This window comes from Apodemus sylvaticus, chromosome 22 (genome assembly GCF_947179515.1).
Source record: "Apodemus sylvaticus chromosome 22, mApoSyl1.1, whole genome shotgun sequence".
Taxonomy (NCBI): Eukaryota; Metazoa; Chordata; class Mammalia; order Rodentia; family Muridae; genus Apodemus; species Apodemus sylvaticus.
This window is the reverse complement of record NC_067493.1, coordinates 13,663,347-13,690,387: the sequence shown is the minus strand read 5'-3', so window position 1 is coordinate 13,690,387 and position 27,041 is coordinate 13,663,347. Positions and strand designations below refer to the sequence as shown.

At 42.8% G+C, this 27,041-nt stretch overlaps 1 protein-coding gene across 1 annotated transcript; it reads left to right on the top strand.

The window, feature by feature from the left end:
• The first annotated feature begins 24,288 nt into the window (after positions 1 to 24,288).
• LOC127673307 (uncharacterized) lies at positions 24,289 to 26,792 on the top strand. The gene is made up of 5 exons (XM_052168885.1): positions 24,289 to 24,420; positions 24,607 to 24,809; positions 25,339 to 25,386; positions 25,916 to 26,112; positions 26,359 to 26,792. Exons 1-5 carry the CDS (start codon positions 24,289 to 24,291, stop codon positions 26,790 to 26,792), a joined length of 1,014 nt encoding a protein of 337 aa, XP_052024845.1.
• Positions 26,793 to 27,041: the final 249 nt, after the last annotated feature.

The following is a 27,041-nucleotide window of genomic DNA, read 5'->3' as shown; positions in this document are numbered from 1 at the left end:
TGTGTTCCTCATACTGGGGTGACCCCGACCATACTGTTATTTTTGTTGCGACTTCATAACTCTCATTTTGTTACTGTCATAAATCATAATATAAATATCTGATATTTCCAATCGCCTTAGTGAAAGGGTCATTCAACCCCAAAAGGGTCATGACTCACAGACTGAGAAACACTGCAGTTAAGGATTAGGTTTAGAAGAATGTCTTCTTAAATAAAATATCCACACTATTCAGCAAGAAGTTAAAAGAGTGGTCAGTGTTTTCTTTATGTAATTTGCTGTCTGATTACTCCCACTCTCTCTTATCCAGATTATTTTGTTATGTTTTTAAGGAATATACTTTAATAGAATTTATAAATGCAAATTTTAATGAGTAAAACTTAGAGCACATTAACAGGGTTATTTTTCCACCCTCACCAATTTAATTTTTTCTCAATCAGAAAGGAAACCCCATGTATATTAACTATCAGCATCAGTCATTTCCACCACCCACTCAGCCCTGGAGACTCATATTTTGTCCCTACAGCCATTCATATATGTTCCCTGAAGAAATTCTCATCACAATCCCCTGTCAGTGTATACACGTTAGATTATTTGTACTTTGGTTGTTTAATTTAGTTCTTTTTTTTAATTTTTTTAAAATATTTTTATTTTCTATATTCTTTGTTTATATTCCAAATTATTTCCCCTTTCCTGGATCCGCCCTCCCCATATATCCCATAAACCTTCTTCTGTCCATCCATTCTCCAATCACCTCCCTCCTTTTTCTCTGTCCTTATATTCCCTTCCCATGCTAGATCAATCCTTTCCAAGATCAGGACCCTCTCCATACTTCTTCATGGGAGTCATTTGTTATGCAATTTATGCCTTGGGTATTCAGAGCTTCTGGGCTAATTAATATCCACTTATCAGAGATTGCATTCCATGTGTATTCTTTTGTGATTGGGTTCCCTCACTTAGGATGATATTTTCCAGATCAAACCATTTGCCTAAAAATTTTGTGAATTCATTGTTTCTAATTGCTGACACAGCCATAGCACGCGCGCGCGCGCGCACACACACACACACACACACACACACACAATTTGCTTATATTTCCCTGTTACCTTTTATATTCTTGATTATTTCCTTTGAAGCACAAAATATCTTAATTCTAATAAATTCCAAATTCCAAAGTTCTTTGAACTTTTGTCAGTTTTAGTATGACAGCTAGGAAATCTAAAAATTACATGTTTTTAGCTCTAACTTTTATTCTGTGGTTGATTTCACATTTGCTTTAATCAATTCTTTGATTGATACACGTAAAAGGCAAACTACACCCATTGTACTCACAGCTCTCCTTGTCTGAATTATAGTGTACCATTGGGAATCATCAGACACCCTTGTTCATTGATGGCCTTCTCTCTTGACATGGTATAATTCACTTCAACAGTTTTCTCTCCACTCAGTTCCGTGACAGAGAGAAAGACAGAAGTGCAAACTCCTAACTGTGTGCTTAATTCTTTCCACAAAATGCTCTTTCCAATAAAGCATTTCCCTGTCTGTTGCTTTGCTCCCTGATTTCAGGAAAGGTGAAATTATATTCAGGTATGCATTGCTGCCCAGTGGGTTTTATCCTGTAATAGCTTTAGGGATTTCTGGTAATTGAAGCATAGAGCCATAAAATTAAGGCGCTCAGTCTAATATTTCTGTGTCAGTAAAACAAAGATAAGGATTATGACTACCACCTATTGAAAAATCTAGATATTCGAGACGTAAATTTGTTTTGTAACCATCCGCTGGAAAACTGCCCGTGCTTGCTTTCAGACTTTTTGCTTCAGCAAGCAGTGGTGTGCTCCCTTGCTGTGCTGCTTTCCTGTTGAAAACTAGGACTGGTAATTATTTCCCCATTTCAACAGGCTAAGTCTCTGTGGGGAAGTGGAAGACTGAATAAGAAAGGGGGAGTGGGAAGAGCCCAGAGGGTCAGTGATGCAGACAGATTTTTAGTGCTTTGCCATACATGGTCTGATTAAACAAAAGATTAGCATTTTTAAACACAAAATAAAAAAAAATCCCACAACTGTGAGAAACATAAACATTGAGAAGGCATATTCATGAGTTTTCCACCTTACCTGTGAGGCCAGGTCTGGGAGTAAGCAGTTGAGACCATATCTAAATGGTCTCTTTTTGTGTGAATTTTGCCAACTTCATTGTCTCTTTCCTAAGGTGAGGCTTTTACTGTAGTGTTTAAAAGCTCAAATTTTAAGAAAGAAACTCTTCAGTCTCTCCTCTGAAAATGAACCCATATTCACTGTACAGAAAAAAAAAATATATGTATACTTCTCTCATCATGAAACAAAGTACTGGTGGTCACATGACCCATTTAGGTCTGGTTTGGTAAAAGCTTGAAGAGTGTGCTTTGCAGATCCCTGAAAAGACATCTCAGCATCGTGATCTTACATTCTTTTTAGATGAGCACAGGAATATCTCTTGAGTCCATAGATTAGTGCGTCTGTCTGTCAGCTCTAATCTGGGATCACAGTAACGCAGTGACCCACAGCTGGTCTTCATTACAGAATAAGAGGCTGCATGGTGCTCAGACCTACATGTGACATCTCAGTGATATCCCCCTCTCCCCAAAGCTCAGAAAGAGTGCAATGGCTTCAAGGAAAGTGTTTTCCAGATGATGCAAGAGGACAGATTTACTTAGAGTAATTGTGACAGCATGCAATAGACCCGAGCAGGCAAAAATCCCAGCATGGGGTGGGAAATAAGCAAAGAGTCCCACTCCCAGCCAAGGAGCTCCTAGCAATTGATAGTTATGGGAGAGGGAATGTCATATTTCTTTAACAGCATACATTGCTCACACTCCAGGGAAGTCCATATCCCCCCAAAAATAATTGGGCAACACAAATTAGAGTTGGTGGGTTTTAAAGAGAGGGAGAGAGGAAGGGGAGGGAGAGGGGATGAAGTTTGTTAGAGGTTGAACTGGTAGGAGTTGAGGTGAGGGTCATGAGTATGATCAAAGACAGTGTATGACATTCTCAAAGAATTAATACAAATGTTACTTACAAATGAGAGCATAGCTGGGAGTGGTGATGCATGTCTTTATTCTCCCACCCTCATGCCTCTCTCTCTCTCTCTCTCTCTCTCTCTCTCACACACACACACACACACACACACACACACACACACACATGCAAAATTAGGAGGTGCATAACAGGAAGTACATTTTGATAATTCTGTGACCTTTCATCACATAATAGAAAACTTTCTGGGTAATACACACTAAGCCTCGAAGTCTCTCAAAGTTCTCAGTAGGTAAACTGCTGTGAAAGTCCACTGTCTAGTCTGACCCTGGGTGGTCAAATGAGCCACAAAACGAAAGCATTGCAATGAGCGAGTATTTGCAGGGTCTCCAGTTTTGCATAATGCACAATTGTGTGCTGAAGACAGGGATGATCCGTGCCTTTTCTCTCAACCTTAAAAATTGCTGACTGTAGGCATGTGGGTGTAGGACCATTTCCTAGAGCATGGGTAATCTCTGCCCTGCATTCCTGAAGGAAACCGATGCTCCCTCCCACAGCAGCCAGTAGCTTCTCAGACAGAGAAACTACCTCCTCCCTCCATTCTTCAGATTTTGTCTGGCTTATGCTGGTACAGGTCTTGTGCATGCTGTCATGTGAGCTCTTACGTGAAGCTGCCCTACTGTGTGAGAACAACACTCCTTCACTGTAGTCACCAGCTCTTACATTCTTTCTGACTTTGCCTTCCTTCTACAATGATTCCCTGAGCCTTGGGAAGACAGGTGAGATATGACTATCCCATACAGGGCTGGGTGACGTTGTTTTGAAAAGCATGAATTCTGCAAGCAATCATGGTGACTTAGATTTACTCTTGTTCCTAACTGCTAAAAATTTACTAGTATTCATATTTTCTGTCCATTTAAAAATACCATGTTCCTTTGGTTTAGGAATATTTATTTAGCATTTATCTTGTTTAATGCCAAAGTACCTCTTTCATTTGGCTTTATCTTTATTTGAGGGGAGTCCTTCACCCTTGGGTGCCTCAGTTTCTTTCCTCAACTGCTTTTTTCTCTGTCTGAGAATACTGGAGTAAGGAGCTTAAGTACAGGAAGGTGGGGCTTGCTACCCTTCCAGTCCTTGTCACCTTTACTTTCTGTTATCAAATTAAGAAAACCCTCAAAAATCAATGTTAAGATGACAAATATCTCAGCATTCAAGTCAGTAATAGCACTAATTTTTTTTCATGAAGTTTATATGTATGAATTATTCATGAAGTACCATTTGGGGTAAAAGTCAGCTTAATGATAAATTTGAGCCAACATCAGAGAAGTTACCAAAGAAAGCTGCAAGAGAGTAGAGCTTCAGAATTTTGTCATACTGTTAAAAAAAAAAAAAAGGAAAAGAAAAGAATGCCCTCACTTCTCTGCTTGAATTTAAATTCTTGAAGTTTGAAAGTTAACAGTACATCAATTATTTTTTTAAGTTGACATTGGTCTTTCTTGTTGAATTATTAAAGACAAAAGCTTCTAGAGATTTTCCAAGAAAGAATGGGTTTTGTACAAGGATTAGTTAACTTTTCTTTCCCATGCCTTAAGCAGGGAAGGAGACATCACCCCTCTAGCCCACCAGCTGTATATTTAGCTATGCTCCAAGACAGTATCATTTGTATCAAGAACCAGCTTCAGCTTGGAGAGAGGGGTTCCTGACTTGAAGTCACATCATGGGTTACAAGATGGCAGGCCTCGTTCTGCTGAGATGGCTTTCCAGACTGTTTTCTGTGTGACCTGCTCTAGACAGCCTTTTCTGCTATTGTAAAAACTCTCTGGTTGAGACAGCTCTGTCTGCTAGTAAAAGTTCTACAAGCTCTCTGCATAGCTCATGGGTTTTCTGACCAAAGTCAGAAAGCTGCTATAAAAAAGTTATTGGATTTTCCAACCAAGTCAGAAATCCTGTTAGAAAAATTCTAAAAATAACTCTCAGGTTTTCTGATCAAAATCAGGAAGCCAGAACTGTGTTTGCTCTTTAGAACAGCCTTCTCGGGATACCTGCTAGAAACATTTTAAAAGTACCATGTTTGCTCTCTAAGTAGTACTTGGGATTTCTGACTGTAAGACTCTGAAGAGCCTTAACTTACCGGAGACCCTTGAGTGAACAACGTGGAGGCGGGAATCAGTGCAAAAAGCAAGAGTATTTTTATTTAATCCAGCATGCTGGGGTCGCTCTGCACATGGGGAGAGAACTACCACACACAGCCCACACATCGGACCTTTACACAGTCCTCAGGGCAGCTGCCATTAGGCACAATGTGATTGGCAGAAGTGTTAACTTTAAACTAATTGGTCCTTGGGGAGGTAGGTGACCAATGGTCTTGGAATAACTCTGGGCCTCCCCTAGCTGCAGGGACCTCCCTGTGGTCTGAGGGATGTAATTTAGCCTCTCCCTTCTGGGAGGGGCAATTGTTCCATGACCTTTCCAAAGTTCCTGAGCTGACTCTTTCATGACCAAGGTCAGAAATCCTGTTAGAAAAAAATTCTAAAAGGGCTGTGTTTGCCTTCCTGGATTTTCTGAACCAAATCAGAAATCCTGCTAGAATGAAATTACCAAAGAGCTTTGTTCGATCTCCAGAGTTCTCCAGACTGCTCAGTTCTCCCTAGGAAACATTCTAAAAAAGAAGTACTATCACTTTCTGCTAGCACATCTCATGCCTACCAAAGCCCGGTTTTTAATTTACATGTCAATTCAGTTATTTATTCCACTTTCCAGCTTGATCATCCCATGAATCAGCATTCCATGACCTTAGCCTTAGACTAAGGTCCAAGGCTTGACTCAAAGCACAAACAGACTAGCTGTATGAGGCCCCTCTAGAATCACTATTCTGACCACAACTGGACCTAAATTTGCTTTGTTCCAGGTTTACCTCGAACTCAGGAATATTCCTGCATTTGTATCTGCCTGTCTTTGTATCTTCTGACAAGCTGGTTCACAGTGCAGCTGCCTCTGTTCCTTTAGATCTGTGAAGCTCCTTATACAATTCATATTACATACTTATATTTTTACATAGTTGAGAAATAATATATTTTCAAACTCATGTTTTTAGAGTTCTTTTCCACAGTCTTAAGGGTTGTCGAGATGGTCCCAGTGTTAACATTTTGATAAAGACATAGATATAGCCTTGACTCCTAGACTCCTGCTGCTCCTAATTATCATGGAGTCACTAAAGTTAACAAGGAGGGCATTCCTTGGAGCAACATAGGAATAAGCACATTATTATACAAATAATATATAATAACTGACCCACAGCAGTCATGGGCACTCATGGATGACCACACCCTGCTAGCTCTGTTCCAGGGGTGGGAAATCATGTCATACAGTCCCTTACTTGGCCATTCTGGACTCAGCACATTTTGGAATGTTTCTTTAGCCACAAGGAGCAGAGAGGTGACAGTCACTCATATTGTCCTTGAGAGGTTCAGACACTATCTGCCTAAGAACTCAAATAGCCTTGTCACCAGCAAAGCCTGCAGAGTTCTCCTTTGTCTCTAGGGTGCAGCATTCTGCATGGCTTATCATGTGTGACCCAGGCCCCTGGAAGAAATGGTGCTGGAGAAAGATGCATTTAAAGATGTGAGGGTGACTACAGTTGCCCTGTCCATATTTGTAGAATAACTATACTGTACAGAGGACAGCAACAGCCATTCGTATGTCTCCTCTCATCCTCTAGATCCTGCATTCTCTCTCCCGCTCTTCTAGAATGTTCCCTGAGGCCTGGGTAGGGGTGGGAGGTTGAGTGGGACATATATGGCTGATCACTGACAGTACTGTTATGTCTCTGTTAACGGTGGCACACTATAGTAAGGCCAAGGTTGGAAACAGCACAGACCCACACATCTATGGATATAAATATTTAAGAGGGAGTTTGATAACATGACTGCTTAACAAAACAACAGCAGTAGTTTTCCCCCCAGGGCCTATGGAATTCCTAGCCATGGATTTTGAATACATTTACAATATCAGGCATGAATTCCTTCCTATGAAGCAAACCTCAAATAAAATGGAGAGAGGGTTAGTTCCCCACCAACAACAGTCTTGCTGCTGTTGGACCAGTAGGCACATCTTCACACACACACACACACACACACACACAGACACAGGTACATATAGGCAGCACCAGTTGGACTTAGTAGGTTATTTAAAAAATAGAGGGACATGAAGCAGAGAGAGAGAAAAAGATGTGTTGGAGAGGTTGGGAGGAGTTGGAAGGAGGGATAATAGATGTGACACATAGATAAAAAATCTCAAAAATAGCAGAGAATACAAGGTCATCTTTTTTAGTGAGTTGGAGTTCAGCCTGGGCTGCATGAAACCCTACCTCAAAAAACCAAACAATCAAAACTCATAAGTAGATAAATACTTAGGTATTATGTTTATACAAGATTTTCATTAAAAGGAAGAAAGAGGAAGGTGAGGAAGTCACAGCCATTGAAGTCCTGCACCCTATGTCTCCCTTTGTGAGTGTTTCCTGAGACAATGAACTGCTCCTGAAGTCCACAATGAACATGGTCAGAGATGGATGAGATTGGAGACTACACTGAGTGGGCAGTGAGCATGGGGTACCTGGAAACTCTGAAAAGGAAATACAAATAGATGCAAAAGAGGAGCCAGCAACTGGCCAGGCAGAATGCAGTCACAGTGTTCATCCTGGAGTCCCGTTTGATGGACATGGAGAAACAACCTTGAAAACCCGCAGTTCCACTGTCACTGAGGTAGTTGACACAAGACCTTCTGAACTGCAGGGAGGGCCCTTCACTGAAACCATCAAACAAACCAGGTTCATGCCACAAAGCTGGTGTCTCTTCTCTTCTCGGGTCCTTTATTTTAGGGTTTGCATACGATTGCTCCAGGAAAAAAAATGACTTTGAAATAGGATTTCTTAGTCTGTCACAGGATGGCTTTTTATTTATTTATTTTTTTAAGTAAGATCTGGCCTCTGAAGGCACCAGGCACGCATGTGGCACACATGTATACATGCAGACAAGTAATGTCTATATGTCTAATAAAAATAAATTTAAAAAGTGTCAGAAGATGAAAACAGGACTTCCGCCAGGGAAAATGACTGAACAGAAGATGAGAAGATAGCTGTGCCGCCATTGTAGGCCATTAGACAACTGTAAATTAAATCTGCAATGGGATACCTCAATGTCAGGAGCCAGATAGTTAAAGTGGCCTGCAAGGAGAGGAGCAATCACTTCGACACCACTGGTTACCGTGGAAATGGCACCGCCAGTTTAGAAAACTGCTCATCACTATCTCATAAAAGTGAGCATGCACATGCCAAACATGCAGTATCACTCCTGCACATTTACCCTGGAGATAGAACAACAGCAACAAAAAGATGCAATATACCCATCAACTCACAGATGAAAATACTGATAGTATTCATAGCATCTCCAAGCTAGAAAAATTTCAAACATCTTTCAGTGACTGAAGGGTTAAACAAATCATGTAACACCCACACCATGGGACATTACTAGTCAATAAAAGGAAGACTACAGGTAATGTGTGTTGATACACACAATGCAGTAGGCATTCTAAAATATATAAACTCTGCAGTTCTTGGAACCCATGACCGTGTTACATTATACAGTGAAAGGTTCTTTCTAACATCAGAAAGGGGAATGGATCTTAAAATGAGGAAATGATCTCATATGAGTTAGAGGAATCCAGTGGGACTGACTTTTTTTCTTGCTGGAGTTGGAGATATTTGGGATAGGAAATGCCAGAAGGTTCCCAAGTATGAAGGGAGTGTATTTACTGCTGTGGGGGTGGGCTGCCTTTAGCATAATGATGGTACAGGCAGTCTTTCACTGCTAGGATTGGCTTCCTGGTGACCACTACCAGGGGTGGAGAGGGACTCTTGTGCCACTGCTAGAATGCTGACTTTGCCAAAGGTTCCAGTGAGCTTGGAAGTAGTTTCATCAGGAAAGCCTACAAAAGGTTGGTTCAAGCCTTGGGAGAGTCTGAGCAGACGGCCCAGTTGAGCCTCTGTGTACCCAGGATAGCTCTATTTATTTCATTTGGCAGGAAAATAATGCATGCAAAAACTGGGATGGGTCCCAATAGAAGTGTGCCAAGGAGGAAGAAAAAGTCTTAAAGGTTATATACCAAATGATTCCATTTATATTATGAACTTCAAATGGCAAAATTATATGGATGGAACACAGATTAATGGTTGCTGGAGGCTGAGGATAGGGGGAGGGACAATAACATATTGAAGCCTTGTGTTGAGAGGATTATTCTTGTTACTTGACTGTAGCGGTGGCAAAATGAATTCACATCTGCGACAAAACTGCACACAGGAAAATATGTATTGATTCTCACAAATGACTGCTTGATTCCAATTTTTCCCTAATAATTTCCCAATCTCAAGAGCTTTCATTTACTCATACCTGCACTGTTTCTCTTGTTAGGAGAGGTAACATGCTTATAGGTTTTAAAGATTGGCATGGAAAGTTTGGGAGGGCTATTATTCATTTAAATTGTGTTGCCCAATGTTTTATCATAGCAACAGACTGCAAAGTAGGACATGTGCTTATACATACTTACATGGAAATTCAAATAGTCTTTTATTCATGTTTCAGTTGGTTGCTTTCCCACCCCCTTGAGGTGGATCCCAGTTGGCAGACATTCTGTTGGACAACCAGCATGTCACGACTCCGTAATCTAAGCAGCACTACACAATTCCCAGATTGCTTTTCAGGTGCCCACTTGGACTGCTACAGCAAAAGCTCCACCACAGATTACATGACTTCAACATACTTTTCTTTCTAACCATTTTAAAACCTGGAAGTCCAAGGTCAAGATGCCACCCACTGATTCAGGGATACCATCTTCTTGCTATAAATAGAAAAAGGGTGAGAGTCCTCTGGGCTCCCTTCTATAACAATAGCACTAGCTGGGCATGGTGGGACATACCTTTATTCCTGGCACCCAGGAGGCAGAGGTAGATTTCTGTGAGTTCAAGGCCAGCCTGATCTACATAGCAAGCTCCACTGACTAATTTCAGTCTGGCCACAGAGATATCAAGAATGCTACCATACTGTAAGCTTATAAGCTCAGGAGGCAGCCCAGTGTCCAAAACCGTTGCAGCTAGAAGTTCAGATGTACAATGAAGCACAGCTATATTAGAGGCTGGAGAGATGGCTAGGAGATTAAGAACACTGCCCGTTCTTGCCTGGGATCAATTTCCAGCACCCATATGGAGACTTGCAACCACCTGTAACTTCAGTTTCAGGGGATCTGATGCCCCCTTCTGGCATCCCCAGGCACTGCATGCAGATACAGGCAGGCAAAAACACTTGTACACATAAAAATAAATCTAAAAAGAATTTTTAAAGGAAAAACTGTGTGCTCGTTCTGAGCATTTTCGAGATCGCAAATAGTTAGCAACATTTCTGGCTTTCCTTCAGAGAGAAAAATTATAAAGCACAAAAGAATGTCTGTGATAGACATTCCTTCTCATTCTCCTCTGGAGCCTCCAGAAGACAGAGGGTAGTATTATTCATCAAAACTTGAAAGTAGCACTAGGAAAAGCATCATGATTGAGTCTCCAAAGGGAGGGGCCAGATGCATTGTTAAACAATTATGAAAAGAAAGCACATGTCCACGCGGAACCAGGAAATGCGATTGCAAAACAGCATCTTAGAGGTAATTTTGTATAGCACATTTGTTTGAGTAGCAAAAAATTATGAAAATTTGTAATTAATATGTGTGACTGGGCCTCATTTGGAGGGGTGGTTTGAAAGATCTAATGGAGAGATTTGGGGGTAGCAGTTAATCTCTGACACTGACTGTGGTGTTCACGCTGGCTCTAATGGCCCACTTGGGAAGAGAAAACCTCAACTGAGGAATTGCCTTCAGCACATTGGCCTTCAGGTAGTCTGTGAGACATTTTCTTGGTTGTTGATTGATGTAGGAAGGCCCAGTCTACTGAGCACTGCTACCCCAGGACAGGTGGTTCTGTCATGTATAAGATCATAGACTGAACAAGCCCTGGGGACCAAGCCAGCAAGCAACATTCCCTACTTTGATTCCTGCCTCCAGGTTCCTGCTTAATCTCCTGCTCTGGCTTCCCTGGGTGATGGACTCTAAGCTGTAAGATGAAATAGACCTTTTCCAAGTTGTGTTTGGTCAGCATGGCTAATCACAGCAATGGAAAGCAAACTAAAACATGGACTTATTTTAATATTGAACTAAATACTAACTTTGGTGTGTGCAATCCATTAGTTGGAAGCATTCATCTTTACCTTTTTGGAGAATCAATTAATTAAACCTCATCTCGTGATGGGGGTTTGCAATGAGTGTATTTGTTTTAGACCGTATTTGCAAGAACTGCATGTGGGAGCCAAGTCTCCTAAGCAATTTACTCAGAATAGAACATTGAGGTCACATTGCATTAGCGAAAGGGAAGGGAAAGTGGAATTAATTAACCTGATAATATAAACTAGAGTAAACAAATGCTGCTTCAATTATCTGCTTTTCTGAGATGAGACTTTGGGGGCATGAATGATCTGAATTAAATTATTATGGTATTACATTGTTGCTGAATTCTCCATGGCTAGCATAGACAAGTTCTGATTTGGAAGTCAGATCACATTGTCACATGAGACAATTTTTTTCTCTTTATCATCTGTCATTCTATCAATCCCATCTACCCATCTACCATCTATCAATCTACCTGTCTCATTGCCCATCTATCTTTATGTCTATTTGGGCCCAGGATTGCTGTGGAATCCACACCGGATTGAATCAGGCTGAATATTTTTAACTCTATTCTTAGAAAGTTCTGTTGTTTGTAGCAGTGATGGCTGGAGACTTCCCAACTTGATGGTTTTCAAAAAATTTAGAAAGTGTTTGGCTGTAAATACACAGAACTGCTTGCTTAAGGGATCGTGGCTATAATTCTTGCAACCCTGAATGACTGCTTCCAGGCTTCTGCAGCTGTGAAATTGTTTAGATGTCCTAGTTCCTTGTATAAGGTATGCTTGCATAGATCATAAACACATTGCTGAACACTTTGATTCACCTCCAGATTGCTTATACATGTGCAGGCAAGCACATGTGTGTTGTATGCATATGTGTAGAATATGAATGTGTGTATGTGTGTGTTCATGTGCAAATGTATGTGTCTGTGTGTGTGTGTCTGTATAGGGACATGTGCTTGTGTGGTGTGCATGGGTAGGGGTGCATGTAGAGTATGAATGTGTGTATGTGTGTGTTCATGTGCAGGTGTGCGCACAAGTGTGTGTAGGGATGGGTGTGATTGCCCACATGTGTGCTTGTGGAAGTCAAAGGCCAACACTGGAGGGATTCCTCTCTCACTCCTAAGACAGGGTCTCTCAACGAATCTGGACTTTGTCATTACTAGCCTAGTCTGTCTGTCTAGTAAGTATATGGAATCCTTCTATCTCTGTTCTCCCAGCAAGCTGATTACAGATTGCATTACTATTCCTTGTTTTTTCATGGGTCTTGGGGATCTGAACTCAGGTCTTTGTGCTAGTACAGCAAGTATTCTTATCCATATCATTTCCCAGCTCCCACAGAATAAAATATAAACTCAATTATTTAGTGAATAAGGACCAGGGGCTAGTCTGGACATGCTCAGTACAGACATACAGTTTCTGTTTTTCAAGTCTTTTCAATCTGCTGTTGGCTACATCTGTAGAAATGAAGCCCTTGGGTACAGAACAATGACTCACAGCCCAGAGGAGAATCTTTTGCGAATCTGAGATCATTTCTTCTTATTTTTCCACAGGCTTTTGTGTTGGACATGCTATAGCTGCTGGATTTTAATTTAGTGGTACCTCTGTAGCAGTTCTTAGGCCTGGGCAGGGATGTCTGCTTATAAATGTATAGCTCACTTGCATCCCTGCATTTTCTGAGTGAGAAAAGCTTCTGGGTGAGGTGTTGGTGTGCATTTTTAGGGGAGCCCACCTTCTTGCTTTCAAGCTGTGGAATTCGTGCCTGCTTTGCACTGGGCAGGGAGATGAGACTGGTCCAGCGCCTGACAGTGATTTCTGCACCTGGCCTCACACTAGACACGGCTGCAGCAATTCTCTCCTGTCCTCTGTCCTCCGAGCAGCTGGAGGAGCACCTGTGTTCCCAACAACCTCACAGAGACTTCAGGCATTACCCCAGAGCCTGGAGATCTACTCCTTGAAGAACAGTCAAACCCAGAAAAGAGCTTAGCTGATGCCTAACTTCAGGACTGAATCTTGTCTGCAGATACGGAAATGGTCCCCTAGCATCCTCTTCCTTCCTCTAGTACTTTCTTGTGCTCCTATTCTTAAACATGGCTTCTCCAGAGTTTCCCCCATAAGAAACAGGCATGTGTTTTCTCCCTTCTCCTCCTTAGCTTACTTATTCCTATCTGGCAGAATAATGGCATTATAAGCACTAATATATATATTTAACCTCATGCCTTGGTGTTTTGGGTACAGGCTTAACACTTTGACATCAAAGCTACAAAAGGCCTAGGTAGCCAGGGTAGGGGCTACTTAAGCATACATGCAACAGCGCCACCTTGTGCTGTATTTGGGGAACAATGTACCACCAAGAGCACTGTTGACTGAACAAGATTGTTTTCAGTGATAATTTGGGTTGTAAAGATTAAGATAACAAACTGCAGAGTTAAGGCCTGGCTTTTCCTCCCAGTGCCATGCTCCCAGAAATAAGACTTGCACTCAAAATAGATTTACAAATACCTTGATCATATAGCTAGACACTTCTCTAACTAGATCATAACTAAGGTAACACATTTATTTTAACTTACAGTCTGCCATGCTGTTGGTTACCTATGCTCTGATACCATTTGTATGTCTTCTCACATCTTCCCAGCCAGATCTACTGCCTGGCTGTATTCCAGAATTCTTCCTCTTCCCAGATGTGTCATCTCCTATTTCCTGCCTAGGCCATAGGCCATAGGTCTTAGGCTTCTTAATTGATACAATAAACAAGATATTCTCTCTACAACAAATTTGTGGTTCTCTGTCTCAACAATTATCTTGAAAATTGATTCTGAGTTCCTGAAAAGTTTATAGAGATGAGAAGTAGCAAACTTGAGCAGTTGGAGACTCTCTGGGAGTGGTCCTGTGGAGTATTTGGCCTACAGAACCCTAGCTAGCTGAGCTGTGTGCTAAGACATACTTTAACATTGGGTTGTAATAAGAGGGTTTTATTCCATTATCAGCATACATGCAGACCTCATGGAGCATGCCCACAGTACTAAGATAATAACTTTGAATTAAGACTATAAAAAAGAAATCATCCTGAACTACTCATGCTCTTTCAGAAGAAATGACCACTTGGGCAGCACACTGTGGCTGGACCCATTTTTAGGACAATTAAAAAACAAGTTTTGCATTACAATGAAGTTCTTACATAATTCATAAAAATACTGAATTGAAGTTATGAAGCATTGGGAATGTAAACATGCTAATCATAAGCTTGGTGGGCGCCCATCCAGAAACGTCGGATGACAAATGTGCCCTTTCCTATCAGTGTAAAGAAAATGCTCCAAAGAAAGGCAAGATCAAAGCCACCCAGGGGCTGGTCACCTGTCTGAGAATCTCTCAAACTCGTTTCCTGATCACTGTTAGTTCCCTGGGCCTGGGTTATCTGCACAAGGACTGATGGTCCCACTAGATCCCCAACAATGCAACCAAAATGGACTCCATCACCTGGAGCCAGCTGACAAAATGGCTTCCCATAACACTTTTCTGCTTCCTGTTAGATACGCCCTGGGATTTCTATGCCACTATAAATGCCTTCTCTTCACATTAGCAGAGACTCTTTTATAATTTTCATCGAGCCCAAGTACTCTTAGCCCTCAGTCTCTGCAAGTGAGTTCTGTTCTTTCTTGTCAATTGCCTGTAGAAGCCAGGCTCCGAGCTGATGGCAAAATATGGGTTAGCTCAAGTAAAATGAGAAAAGGAGCTCTCATTTTAAAGTTTCTACACTGGGGACTCATCTCTTACTGCTTGTTACTTGAGCTGCATGTCTATCAACCATTGATTCTTATCCAAACATAACTTCAGTATGGATTTTATCTGAGTCTTGGATATATTACAAACTGAATTTATGGTTCTTTGGATTCTATAATGGCAGTCTATATAAATTCCATCCACATCACTTTTTTATTAAGGGACAAAAGATGGTTATAATCTTCTTTGGCTGCCATGAGGAAATATCACAGACCACAAGGGTTAAACATCATTTAGTTTCTTTTTAAAAATTATCCATTTATTTATTTGTTTGTTTGTTTATTCCCTTGTGAGTATATGTTATGTGCATGTTGGGGAGGGCAAGATCCCCTGGATAGAGTTACAAGCAATTTAGAGACATCTAAAGTAGTTTCTGAGAACTGAACTCTGGTCCTCTGGAAAAGAAGCAGCTGCTCTTATTGACTGAGCCACCTTTCCTGCCCAAACAGCAGGTTTTTTTCTTACTAAGTCTCTAGTAAGAATGTGGCCTGGCTTTGCCTGGAATCTCCAACTGTAAGAGGCCTTTATACAGACGCTCAAGTGCATGTTGTGCTAAAGAGTTTACCATTATCTTGTGGACATCCAGTTTTAATGGCAAACATATTATCTATTCTCTGCCCAGACATGAATAGTGGATTTACTCACTATTCATGAAGATCAGATACACTCAGGAGTTGGAAATCTGAGAGCAAATCAATGAAGACATGGTGGTGCTGACGGAACCTTCCATTTTCTACAGTTTGACTAGTAGATTGAAAAAAACAACAACATTCTATGGAATGCCGGATTCTATGTACATCAGTAGTTCACACGAACCCACAGAGACTGTGATAGCATGAACAAGACCTCTGTGGATTTAATCTAGATAAGACCCCAGCACTGTGAGGGGGAGTAAACACAAACTCCCACTCCTCACAGAGAAGCAGTTTGCAATAAATGCCCTCTGGGAAAGGAAAAGTCAGTTTTCTCTAATATGGTACCACTGGGGATAGCAACTACACTTCAGGGACATTTGGTGGATAGGAAGTCAGGGAAAATCAGGGAGGAACTGGAGGAGGGGAAAAATATAATCAAAATATATTGTATAGAAATTTAATAAAGTGTAAAAGAAAAAATCAGAAAAAAATTAGAAAAAAATCTAATCAGTATGCTAGCAAAAATTTAAAAGCCCATTATTTTAAAAAGAACAAGTAATTAATGTTTTCAAAAGATCAAAACCAGTTTAGCTTTATGTATTTTTTGATAACCTTTAGCAGGTTGCAAAGCTTTGAGGCACAGCTGGAGTCAGATAAGAGGCTTACTGAAAACACCAGCTGAGGCATCAGGTTCACGCCAGCTGGCTGTAGAGTCCAGAAAAGTTTTGCCTCAGCAAAAGCTCACTTCTGCTGCTTAGTGCTCTTTCCGGACTGTAGGTCACAGGGCTGTGAGGTTGGTGTAAAGTTTGGCGAGATGATACAGATCTAGATCTTCTGGGACTCCCTGTAAAATAGCACCAGCATTCTCCTAACACAGGTTGCCAAGGTGACCCCGCTGGAAATCACTATGAATCTATGTATCCACACCCAGGCATGTGCATGCATTCACATGTATGCCATCTCAGGACTAGAGAAGGCAGGTGTGGATGGACAGAAGATGCCTGGATGAAGTCCAACTAGAATGTCCAGGCACTCACAGAAAGACCAGGCTCTGCAGTGCCAATGGCTCTCATTGCTGAATTGCATTCCATCTAAGGGACATCAGGCATCAGGTGACAGTGGCTCAGAACTTGTGGCAGCTGGAGTTCAATTGAGGTTGATGTAACATCCTGCAAACAGTAACCAGTGTGAGCAGAACCTACAAACCAAGACCACATTCATCTCCAAGGGCTGTTTGGCACCAATGTGGCAGAATGACTCCAGAGGGTCCCTATGGAACAGAGATGTTAATGTCACCAGCAAACTCATGTGATACTGGGATTGAACCTGTAAACCAGAAACACATGGGGTGCTAACCATGGATCACAGGGCCTCACTCTCTGAGTTTTAAGCAATAAGTCTGGGGTCAGTCTGTAGTTTCACTGGAGTATGTACCCATGAGGTGGTGATGGTGGTGGTGGTGGTAATGGGCCACCCTCAAAGAGCCATTGTTCACCACAACACTGGCAACTCACACTTCTCTCTACCCACGAAGTATTCTGTTAGTGAGTGATGGATCCTGTACTGAGTGGTTTTGTGTGTCAACTTGACACAATCTGGAGTTATCACAGAGAAAGGAACTTCAGTTGGGAAAGTGCCTCCATGAGATCCAGCTGTAAGGCATTTTCTCCATTAGTGATCAAGGGGGAGGGCCCTTTGTGGGTGTTGCCATCGCTGGGCTGGTGCTCTTGGGTTATATAAGAAAGCAAGCTGAGCAAGCCAGGGGAAGCAAGCCAGTAACATCCCTCTATGGCCTCTGCATCAACTCCTGCTTCCTGACCTGCTTGAGTTCCAGTCCTGACTTCTTTTGGTGATAAATAGCAAGGTGGAAGTCTAAGCTAAATAAACCCTTTCCTCCACAAGGGAGGATTCTCGATTCTTGATCATGATGTTTGTGCAGTAATAGACATCCTGACTAAGACAGTTCCCATTTTGATGACTTGATGCCAGGAAATGTTCAAAAGAAGAATAAATAACAAGGAACCAAGAATTGGGAAAATAACAAGAAATGAATACAATTAAATGAAAAATTAATGATTTAGGTAATTTGGGGGTGATTTTCCTTGAAGAAGAAAGCAATAATATTCAACAACTTTTTTTTCAAAGATTTTTAATTATGTGTATTTGTGAGGTCTGTGTGGGTATGTGCACAAGAGTGCAGTGCCCACAGAGGCCAGAAGTGGGCACCCAATCCCCTGGAGCTGGAGTTTCAGGTGCTTGTGAGCCAGCTGACATAGGCTCTGGGGAAGAACTCAGCTCCTCTGGAAGAGCAGTAGATGACCTTAACCACTGAGCTATTTCCCCAGCCAACCTCAACACATCTTTTCAAGCTAAAAACGTAGCTTGTAAGAATCCTGGGATTAGGAAATGCCTCTATGCCTCTGAACAGTAGGCCCAGACAATAACAAAAATTCTAATGCAATGAGAAAAACTCAAGCTTAGGTATATTAAAATTCTACTGCACATTGAAGGAGAGTTCACAGTCTCAGTTTACAAAAACACCTTGATCCAGATTCATGTTTGATTTAGAAAAACTCAACTTTATTTGTTCCTTTCCAAGTAGTAGACTGTAGAATCCAAGAATAAATTTACTGTGTTTCAAATGACCCTTACAAGGAGGCTACAGTTGGATCAGGAGCATCTCTCTCTCTCTCTCTCTCTCTCTCTCTCTCCCTCTCCCTCTCCCTCTCCCTCTCCCTCTCCCTCTCCCTCTCCCTCTCCCTCTCTCTTTCTCTCTTTCTCTCATTTACCCCAATAACCTCAAGAATGGTCCCTGCATCTCCCTGTAGGAAAAGTTTACAATTTCAGCCACCCATGTAGGACTCCCCTAGACTCAAAATATGTTATTTGGTTAAGAAATGCATCTCCAAAATTTACTGAAAATTCCATAAGTGTTTTTTTTTCTGGTGGTGGTGGTGGTACTGGTGGTACTGGTGGTAGTGGCGTGTATGTGTGTGTGTGTGTGTGTGTGTGTAACTAATTGAAAGGTACTGGACACCTAAGGAGGGCATCTGAAGTTCTCTCTAAGTGTTTGAGCTTAGAGGATGGAGAGATGGCTCAGGGATCTGGAGCACTGGCTGCTCTTCCAAGGAACCAGGTTAAGTTCACAGTGCCCTCATGAAGGCTCACAACCTGATGTAATCTAGTTCAGGGGATCCCATGCCCTCTTCTGGCCTCTACAGGAACTGCATTCACATGGGCAGTAAAACACCCACAAAAATTAAATGAAAGTAAATAAATGCTACAACTGTCATTTGTTTTCTTGCAAACTTTCAAATCATGTCCTTTAATGTGGGGTTTTATGGGTCCTGGATCCTTGACACATGGCACTTTCTTTCCCAGTGGGAGATCAGAACAGATGGAAGAGATCTCTTCTCAGTGGTGACAGACAGACAAGATAAAACAAGACCATTAATCTGTGAAGTGTCCAGAGACTATTACTCAAGAACAAGGGAAGACCAAACACGATGGAATCTTGCTGGGCAATGCAACCTTTGCCTGTCACAATTCTTAGGTTTCTATAGTTGTGATAAAACACTGACCAACAACGACTTGGGGAGGAATGGATTTATTTGACTTCCATTTCCTTGTCACAGACCACCACTAAGGGATCCTAGGGCAGGAACTCAGTGCGGGAACCTAGAGGCAGGAGCTGAAGCAGAGGCCACAGGGAGCACTGCTTATTTGCTTGCTCCACTTGGCCTCTAAGCTTGATTTCTTTTGCAACCCAAAGCCATGTGCCTGGGAGTAGCACCTCCTACAGTGAGCTGAGGCCCCCCCCATGTCAATCATTAGTCAAGAAAAGGAAGCACACCCTTGCCTGAAAGCCACCCCAATGGAGATATTTCCTTGGCTGATCTTCAAGCCTCTTCCCCATGACTGTCAAATCTAACTTCCCAGATGCCATATCAAGTTGACAAGAAACTAACCAGCACACCTGTGACTCGAACTCGAGATGCCAGGGCAGAGGAGACTAAGATTTTGAAGCCTGCATGTGCTTCAGGGGTCCATTTGTCCCCAAGTCAAAAACAAAATGGAGACAATAGTACTAGTTGTTTCAACAGCAGCTAAAAACAAAAGAGTATAGAGCAAAGATTCTGGTATATGGTTGGCTGGGAACACCGTGAATGTGCTCTAATCTGTAGGTATATTGTTTTTGTACCCTGTGTAAGATTTACTCTTGTGTTATTTCTAATGCTGGTTTTTCTATCCCACTATCTGGGTTCAATCCTGACATAGATCTGTTGTTTATTCTTAGATGCTCATTGCTCCTCATTCATTCTCGGCCTCGTCAATAAAGGCCAATGAGCCAATCCAGAGCTTTAGAGGAGAGATGGTAGGATTTCCTATTCTAGGACAGGTAGCTATAGAGACAGGAAGTGAAAGAGTGGAACCATGAGGAGAGGTACAAAAAGCATCGGGAGAGAAGACTTGGATCAAGAGAGGATAAAAAATGCAAGTAATGTGGAGATGGTGACTGTGAGGAACCCTGAGGAGCTTGAAGGGTTAGAATGAAGTGATATTTGATCAATATTTGACTCAAGTCTATTTTAATAAATCTTACTTTTTTGTGTGGTGGTTGGGGACAACCAAATAAAAGAAATACTACTGACAGATTAATTTATTACTTAGATTTAATTGAAAAATAATTAATTTTACACTAATCCAGGTTCCTACTTCTATTACATTTATGTTGTTAGTTTTGGATATGGGCATCATCACTCAAGTCTGACCTGTACAAAGGAAGACTGGGGAAACATAACTGACTTGGAAAAGTGAAGACACTCCAAAGAGACACTGCACCCCTCCCTTGAGATACTGGAAAACCAAAGCAGGCACACCAGAAACATTTGGAATCCCTTGGGGAGTTTACTGCAGACATGGGGCCTGGTACTGGCAGGAGGAGAAACCTGACTCCCACAAAAGCCTCCCAGAGTTCTGGTCACTTGTCCCTAGTGTTGTAGACTTCTTGCTCTGTATTTCAAAGGAACCCTCATGAGAGGACCCTAAGTTGGGGTGTGGTGACCTTGTAGCACATTATTTGTTCCTCTTTCCAGTGTGCTGACTAGAATCACATCTCCTTTCCTTGCTACTTTTTGTTTTTTCTTTGTTTTTTGATCTTGAGAGAGTCCATTATATAGCTTGACTCTGCTGGAACTCATTATGTACAATTCACAGGCATCCACCTGCCTCTGCCTCCTGAGCACTGGGGGAAAGTTGCTCAATACCATAACTAGGCTCTTTCTGTTCCTCACTTTTGTCAAACCATGGAAAATGGTTTGCCACACTCTAGGTTCATAGGGCTGTCAGGGCACAGACTCTGACCCTAAAAACCCTGGAGGCTTCCCTGTCTATATGCCCTCTGGTGGATGTCAGGGGGACAGGAGCAGATATTTGAGGAGCTGGGGTGTCAGGAAACAAGCATTTATGGCTGGTGGCTGGTGGCATCCTGGATCAGAGAAGCCGCAACAGTTTCCCTGGGATGCTCAGCCATTCTCCTGTGGCTCCCCTGGGAAAACAGAAGGAGCCAGACAAGATGGAGCTGGTGTCTCAGCCCCACCATGTGTAAGTTAACATGGACTTTATATGAACACAGATTGGAAAGGAGCTGTCAACCAGACCCACCCAGAATATATAAGGGGCTTCCATGGCCTTGAACACGGGACATGCCCCAGCATTCCTAGGTAAAGCTGAATCTGTCTGGAAATATGCCTCTGGAGAACTTCCATTAATTATCCTCTTCACCCTCTGCAGCAGAAAAGGAACTGTCAGTCCTGCTTAGGCTCATGCTTCTGCAGGAGATGGGATTGGCAACTTTCACAGCAGGAGGGCCCCTTGCTCTGCAGAAAATAAGATAACCTGAAAGGTACATTATCTGATTTCATCTTCACTGCCTATCAAGGCCATCCAAGACAGGAATGAAGCCCCTGCCCCAATCCTGTTCTGTTGAGCTCACTGCAGTGGCCACCCCAAGCCCCATCCCTATCTGAAATGCCACTAAGTTGCTAGCACACAAGTCAGGGAGGTCCTCCTTGTGCTTTCATGGAAAACCACCGCCCTCTAGTGGCCACAGATGCAGCATTCTATTCTTGGGAAGAGACAGGCACTCAGTCCATTTTTGTCAATTAACCTCTTGTTAAAGATATTGCCAGATGCTGGAAAGAACGCAGGTATCCTTCAACAGAAGAGTGCATGCAAAAAATGTGGTATATCTACACAATGGAGTACTATTCAGCCATTAGAAACAATGAATTCATGAAATTCTTAGGCAAATGGATGGAGCTAGAGAACATCATACTAAGTGAGGTAACCCAGACTCAAAAGGTGAATCATGGTATGCACTCAATAATAAGTGGATATTAACCTAGAAAACTGGAATACCCAAAACATAATCTACACATCAAATGAGGTACAAGAAGAACGGAGGAGTGGCCCCTTGTTCTGGAAAGACTCAGTGAAGCAGTATTCGGCAAAACCAGAACGGGGAAGTTGGAAGGGGTGGGTGGGAGGACAGGGTGAGAGAAGGGGGCTTATGGGACTTTCGGGGAGTGGGGGGCTAGAAAAGGGGAAACCATTTGAAATGTAATTAAAAAGTATATAGAATAAAAAAATTAATGACCCCCCAAAAAAGATATTTATCCCTCCTCACATTGCTAATGGGAGAGAATTTGTACAATTTCCTGTGTGCACAATTTATCAAGCCTTAGTTAAGCATAAAAAACATATGTTCTCCAAAGTAAGTCAGGCTCTATTAGTATAACCGGAGTAGGCTGTACAAATCATTTGTTCTAGAACTTTCTACTGCCTATGACCAGGAGTACTGTGCTTCCCCCCTTGAAGCTGTTGGTTTTTTTTTTTACTGCCCCACAGCATGACTGGCTTCTAAGGCCAGGCTCAGAGAGGCCTTCTAGTGGGTCTCCACCACCATGCTGTGGGGAAGCCAGACCACTGCTCTCCCAGCTGGCAGACAATATAGAACCCCTTGGCAGGCCAAACTCATGTAGACTTTGGACCCTTGAGAGCTCATCTGGTGGGAAGCCCACCTGTATCCTGGGATCAATTCTATCAATCCGCAATGAGCTCTCAAGAATAGGATGGTCATCACCTCACATTGGTAATGTATGATGGTTTTGATATAATAATTTAATTAAGGAGACCAAAATTAATGACACTCATTACCATGTTATATCCAATAACCCAGCTGGAAACTTTCTGCTGGGTGGCAGTGGACACTATTGTGATTTGTACCATGGAGTACTCTGACTAGTAAATCACTAAAAATGATCCTGAGAGATGGCTCAACTGTTAAGGGCACTGGCTGCTAGGGCAGAGGACCTGGGTTCAATTCCTTGAACCCACCAGGCAGCTCAGAACCATACATCCTTCTGTCCCCATTGGATTCCATTGATCCCTTTACCTCCAAAGAGAGTTTCATGCTGTGTATACCAATAAGAATTTTTGATATTCCTATAAAATCTAGGAACCACAAACTCCTCTCTTTTTCCTTCCTTCATTGTCTGTTTTTGCACAGAAGGATTACTTTTTTCATTTCCCTTCAACCATCTGAGACTGACCTATGAATATATTTTAAAGTACTCATCAAAGATTTAGGATATGGAAGGTCTTCCAAAGTCTTCGTGTTAGTGCATTGTTTTTCCTCAGGGTAGGGAATGTTGTTTTGTGCAGTGCATGTGGGACACCCTGAAAACCAGAACCTTGTCAGTTATTGTCTGGGAACAAAGAAGAAGCACTCTGTTGCCTGTGGAAGCCCAAGGGGAAAAAACTCTAAGACACATAGAAAAAGATAGGAGCCCTGGCCACTCCCTTAAGACAAAGCCACATTAAAAAAATGAAAACATACACTTTGCTAAAGTTTGTTACCCCATCACTAACCTCCACCAAATGATTATTATGCCCACCTAGGATGGCCTGTTCTACACTGACATGTTCCTGGGCATAGGTAAGTGGAAGATCGGTGTGTCCCTGGGCTTGTGCATGAGTGTGTGTGTGTGTGTGTGTGTGTGTGTGTGTATGTGTGCATATCCTTTTGTGTGCACATGTGTATGTGGATGGGTACAAGTGCTCATGTGTGCCTTTACCTCTTGTAACACTATTAGGATGTTTCCAAGGTATAGGGCATTGGTGATTATATACACATGATGACATACTAGGAAGCCCATTTTCAGGGAACATGTCAGGATGGTGAGAAGACCCTAGGAACAAAATGCTTTTTTGGGGATACTTGTGGTACAGAGGGGATGGTTTGGCAACTTCTACCTGCCTTCTCAAAACTGAGGGTCACCCTGATGCCAGGCTTCCCAGGACAGTGTAGCGATATGAGCTTATGGACACCACTGTGTCAAATTGTACACATAGAAACAAAAGGACAGCAGTTTGCAGTACTGGTAACCACTAGAGAAAGCCTATGATGAGGGGTTCACACTGAAGGACCTCAGGAAGTGACCTCACTTACTTAACGGTCCAGATGGAACTCAGAATGCAGGTTACCAGGTAACCAGAGGCCAACAGTAGCCTTACCTGACTTATTTGTCTGGAGGTGCTTGAGACAGAAGGATGTTCTCTTGTTTCTGGCGTTCAAGTGGCGCTGACCACAAAAAAGCCAAGAGTGGTCGCTTTGGCCACATTTGGAGACGTTGGATACGCCCTTTGACACACTGCTGGCGAGTAACCCACAGGGATCCCGAGGTAACAGGCAAAAGCCTTTGGCAGGGAACTTTCTAGTTGGTCCCCCTGATTCTCTGAGGTCCCTGACTGGGTGTGTGTTCCTGTGAGATACTAAGGAACATTCTTTTATGCTCACTCTTCAGGGTACAGTAATGGATTGCTGATGTCTCTCAGAGTTTGTACATTTAAACACCTTTGCCTTCCTAGGTCTGTCCTCAGAATAAAAAGAAGACAGGCTCTCTGCCCAAGCCCCCCAGGTTCAACTACACAACCACAGAATATATTGAACAAATGGTAGAGTATTTACCAACTGCAGTTCGGTACAATGACCACCTCTCGATCAGCATTTTTCTTACTGTTTACCACAAGTATGTTACCACCTGGGAGGTGCTGGACCTGATAATGACAATGTGAGTGGCTACAGGCAACATGGGTTTAGGATGGATGTGCTCTTCTTCAGGCCTCTGTGCTCCCTCAGAACAAGGTTTATTGTACCCTGGCAGTGTTGGTCCTGAATCTGTGCCTGCAAAGTGACATGGCCACATGTGGGGTTGGGGTTCTCTGGTTTGTGTCTTTCAGTGTCCCCAGGGAGTGTCAAACACTTACCTTACTTGTACCTTGGGTAGAGCTGTTTTCCCATTTGTATAAAAGGTTCTAGGCCCTATCAGACCTATATGGGATTAATGGAACCAGAGAGATAAAGGACCACCCAAGAAGCCTGGAACCGAGCAAGAGCCCTAGTAGGGAGCAGTGAGGCTTCCACACATTGACTGAACATCTCATGACACAGGACCTCAGCATGGAAGTCAGAGCAGGGCAGAGAGCTCCCAGGATCCCCACTCCCTTTCTAGATTCTTCAGATTCAAGTAGCTCCCTGTAGATGTATTAGTAGTCAGGGAAACAAGGCCTTAAGTTTGACACCCTGATATAATGCCACAGGTATGCATCCTTCCAGCCTGACTCACTGGAGGACCAGCAAACAAAGAGGTGAGTGGGTTTCAGGTGAAATTGAGGTAAGAGACAATCTGTGCAGTGGGATGTGGTCGGTGATGTGGAGAGAAAAGGGAGGTAAGGGCCCATCTGTGGTGTGTGTGTGGAGGAGGGTGGTAAGGGCCTTTGTGTACCATGGGGTGGTTGGGGTTAGTGCTGAGGGCTAAAGGCTTGAAAGGTGCCCTGCTTTGGGGATCACCACTAGAGGGATGGTACTTGAGAGGTCACCTGTTGGTGGATAAAAATGGAGGTCTCCAATGGACTCCATGGTTCTGAGGAGCAGAGGCAAGGATGGAATTTGAAGGGCCCTGTTTGAATCCATCACCATTAAAGCCCAGTGCCATCTTTCATCCAAGAGACACAATGTGTCTGGAGCCCTCTCCACATAACCTCTCACTCCTGACCACTATTCCTATGAGTAGGCAGGGTAGCAGTTACTGCCTCATCTGTTGGGGGCCACGGCTCCACTGGTGAAGCAAGGCCAGGCTTCTGACTCCACTTCCCTCCATCCTCCTCTTCCCCGCAGCGACATATTCAGTTTTCTATCCCGCTGGTTTGAGAAATTTCCTGATAGTTTTAGTAAGGACCCAGACATGGCCGTCGTCAGGCGATTAATGACCTACGTGAAGCTCAATGTGCCTTCCGAAGAAGTACATGCCCGAGCCACGGAGCTGCTCTCAGTTCTGGAGGAGGAGGAGGCCAAAAAGCTAAAGCTTGAGAAAGGTGAGGAGGCCTGGGGTGGGTTGCCTGGCAAGGTAGGATGGAGTTTTTGTGATGGGTTCCACCAGGGAATTCTCCAGAGCTTTGACCTGAAGCCAGGGCTGCACAACAGTCAGGTAAGAGGTCCCACTGTGAGTAGAGGACAGGGGATACTCTGGCATGAAAAGGTCTTGTATGACCATCAATGCCATCTTGGAAACTCACCCCATCCTAGGTCTTCATTGAAATCCCTTCTCCTTCTCCCCTTAGCTTGTGCAACAACACCAGCAGAGCCCCCAGTGCAGGATGCCTCAGTGATGAAAGAGAGTCTGGCTGTGAGGCCAGCTTCTGAGGCAGAGCCACAGGGAGACCTGCCACCCCGAGAGGACACTGCGCTCTTGGAAACAACACCTCTGGAACCATTTGAGCCAGAAGCTGGTCCAGTGCAGCTTCCAAGTTCAGATCCAGCTCTGCCCACATCACCTGATACACAGTCACCTATAGATGTATCTGCAGATGGGTCTGCAGATATGGCCACAGATGTGTCTGCAGATGTGTCTGCAGTTGTGTCTGCAGATATGGCTGCAGATGTGTCTGCAGACGTGGGTGCCAATGTTTCAGCTTCTGGGCACCTATTTCTACATTCTGTTGTACAATTAGGTGAACCAGAATGTTTTTTCCCTCTGCCTGAGGTGGATATATAGGAAAATTATCTTCTGATTTGTAATCAACAGTGGTTCCCACCTAACCTGTTTTTATTTCTTTAAAGTATCTCCTTTTGTTTGATTACTTTCTTTCATATCGTTGCTTTGATTGTTCAATTTTTATTTATGTTTGGATTTTAATAAAAATAATCTCTTTATTCATCTTAAATTATATAGTTCATTTCCTAAGTGTTACAATCTACTCTTGTCTACCTGTAGACTGCATTTCTGAGACAAACAGGTCAATCA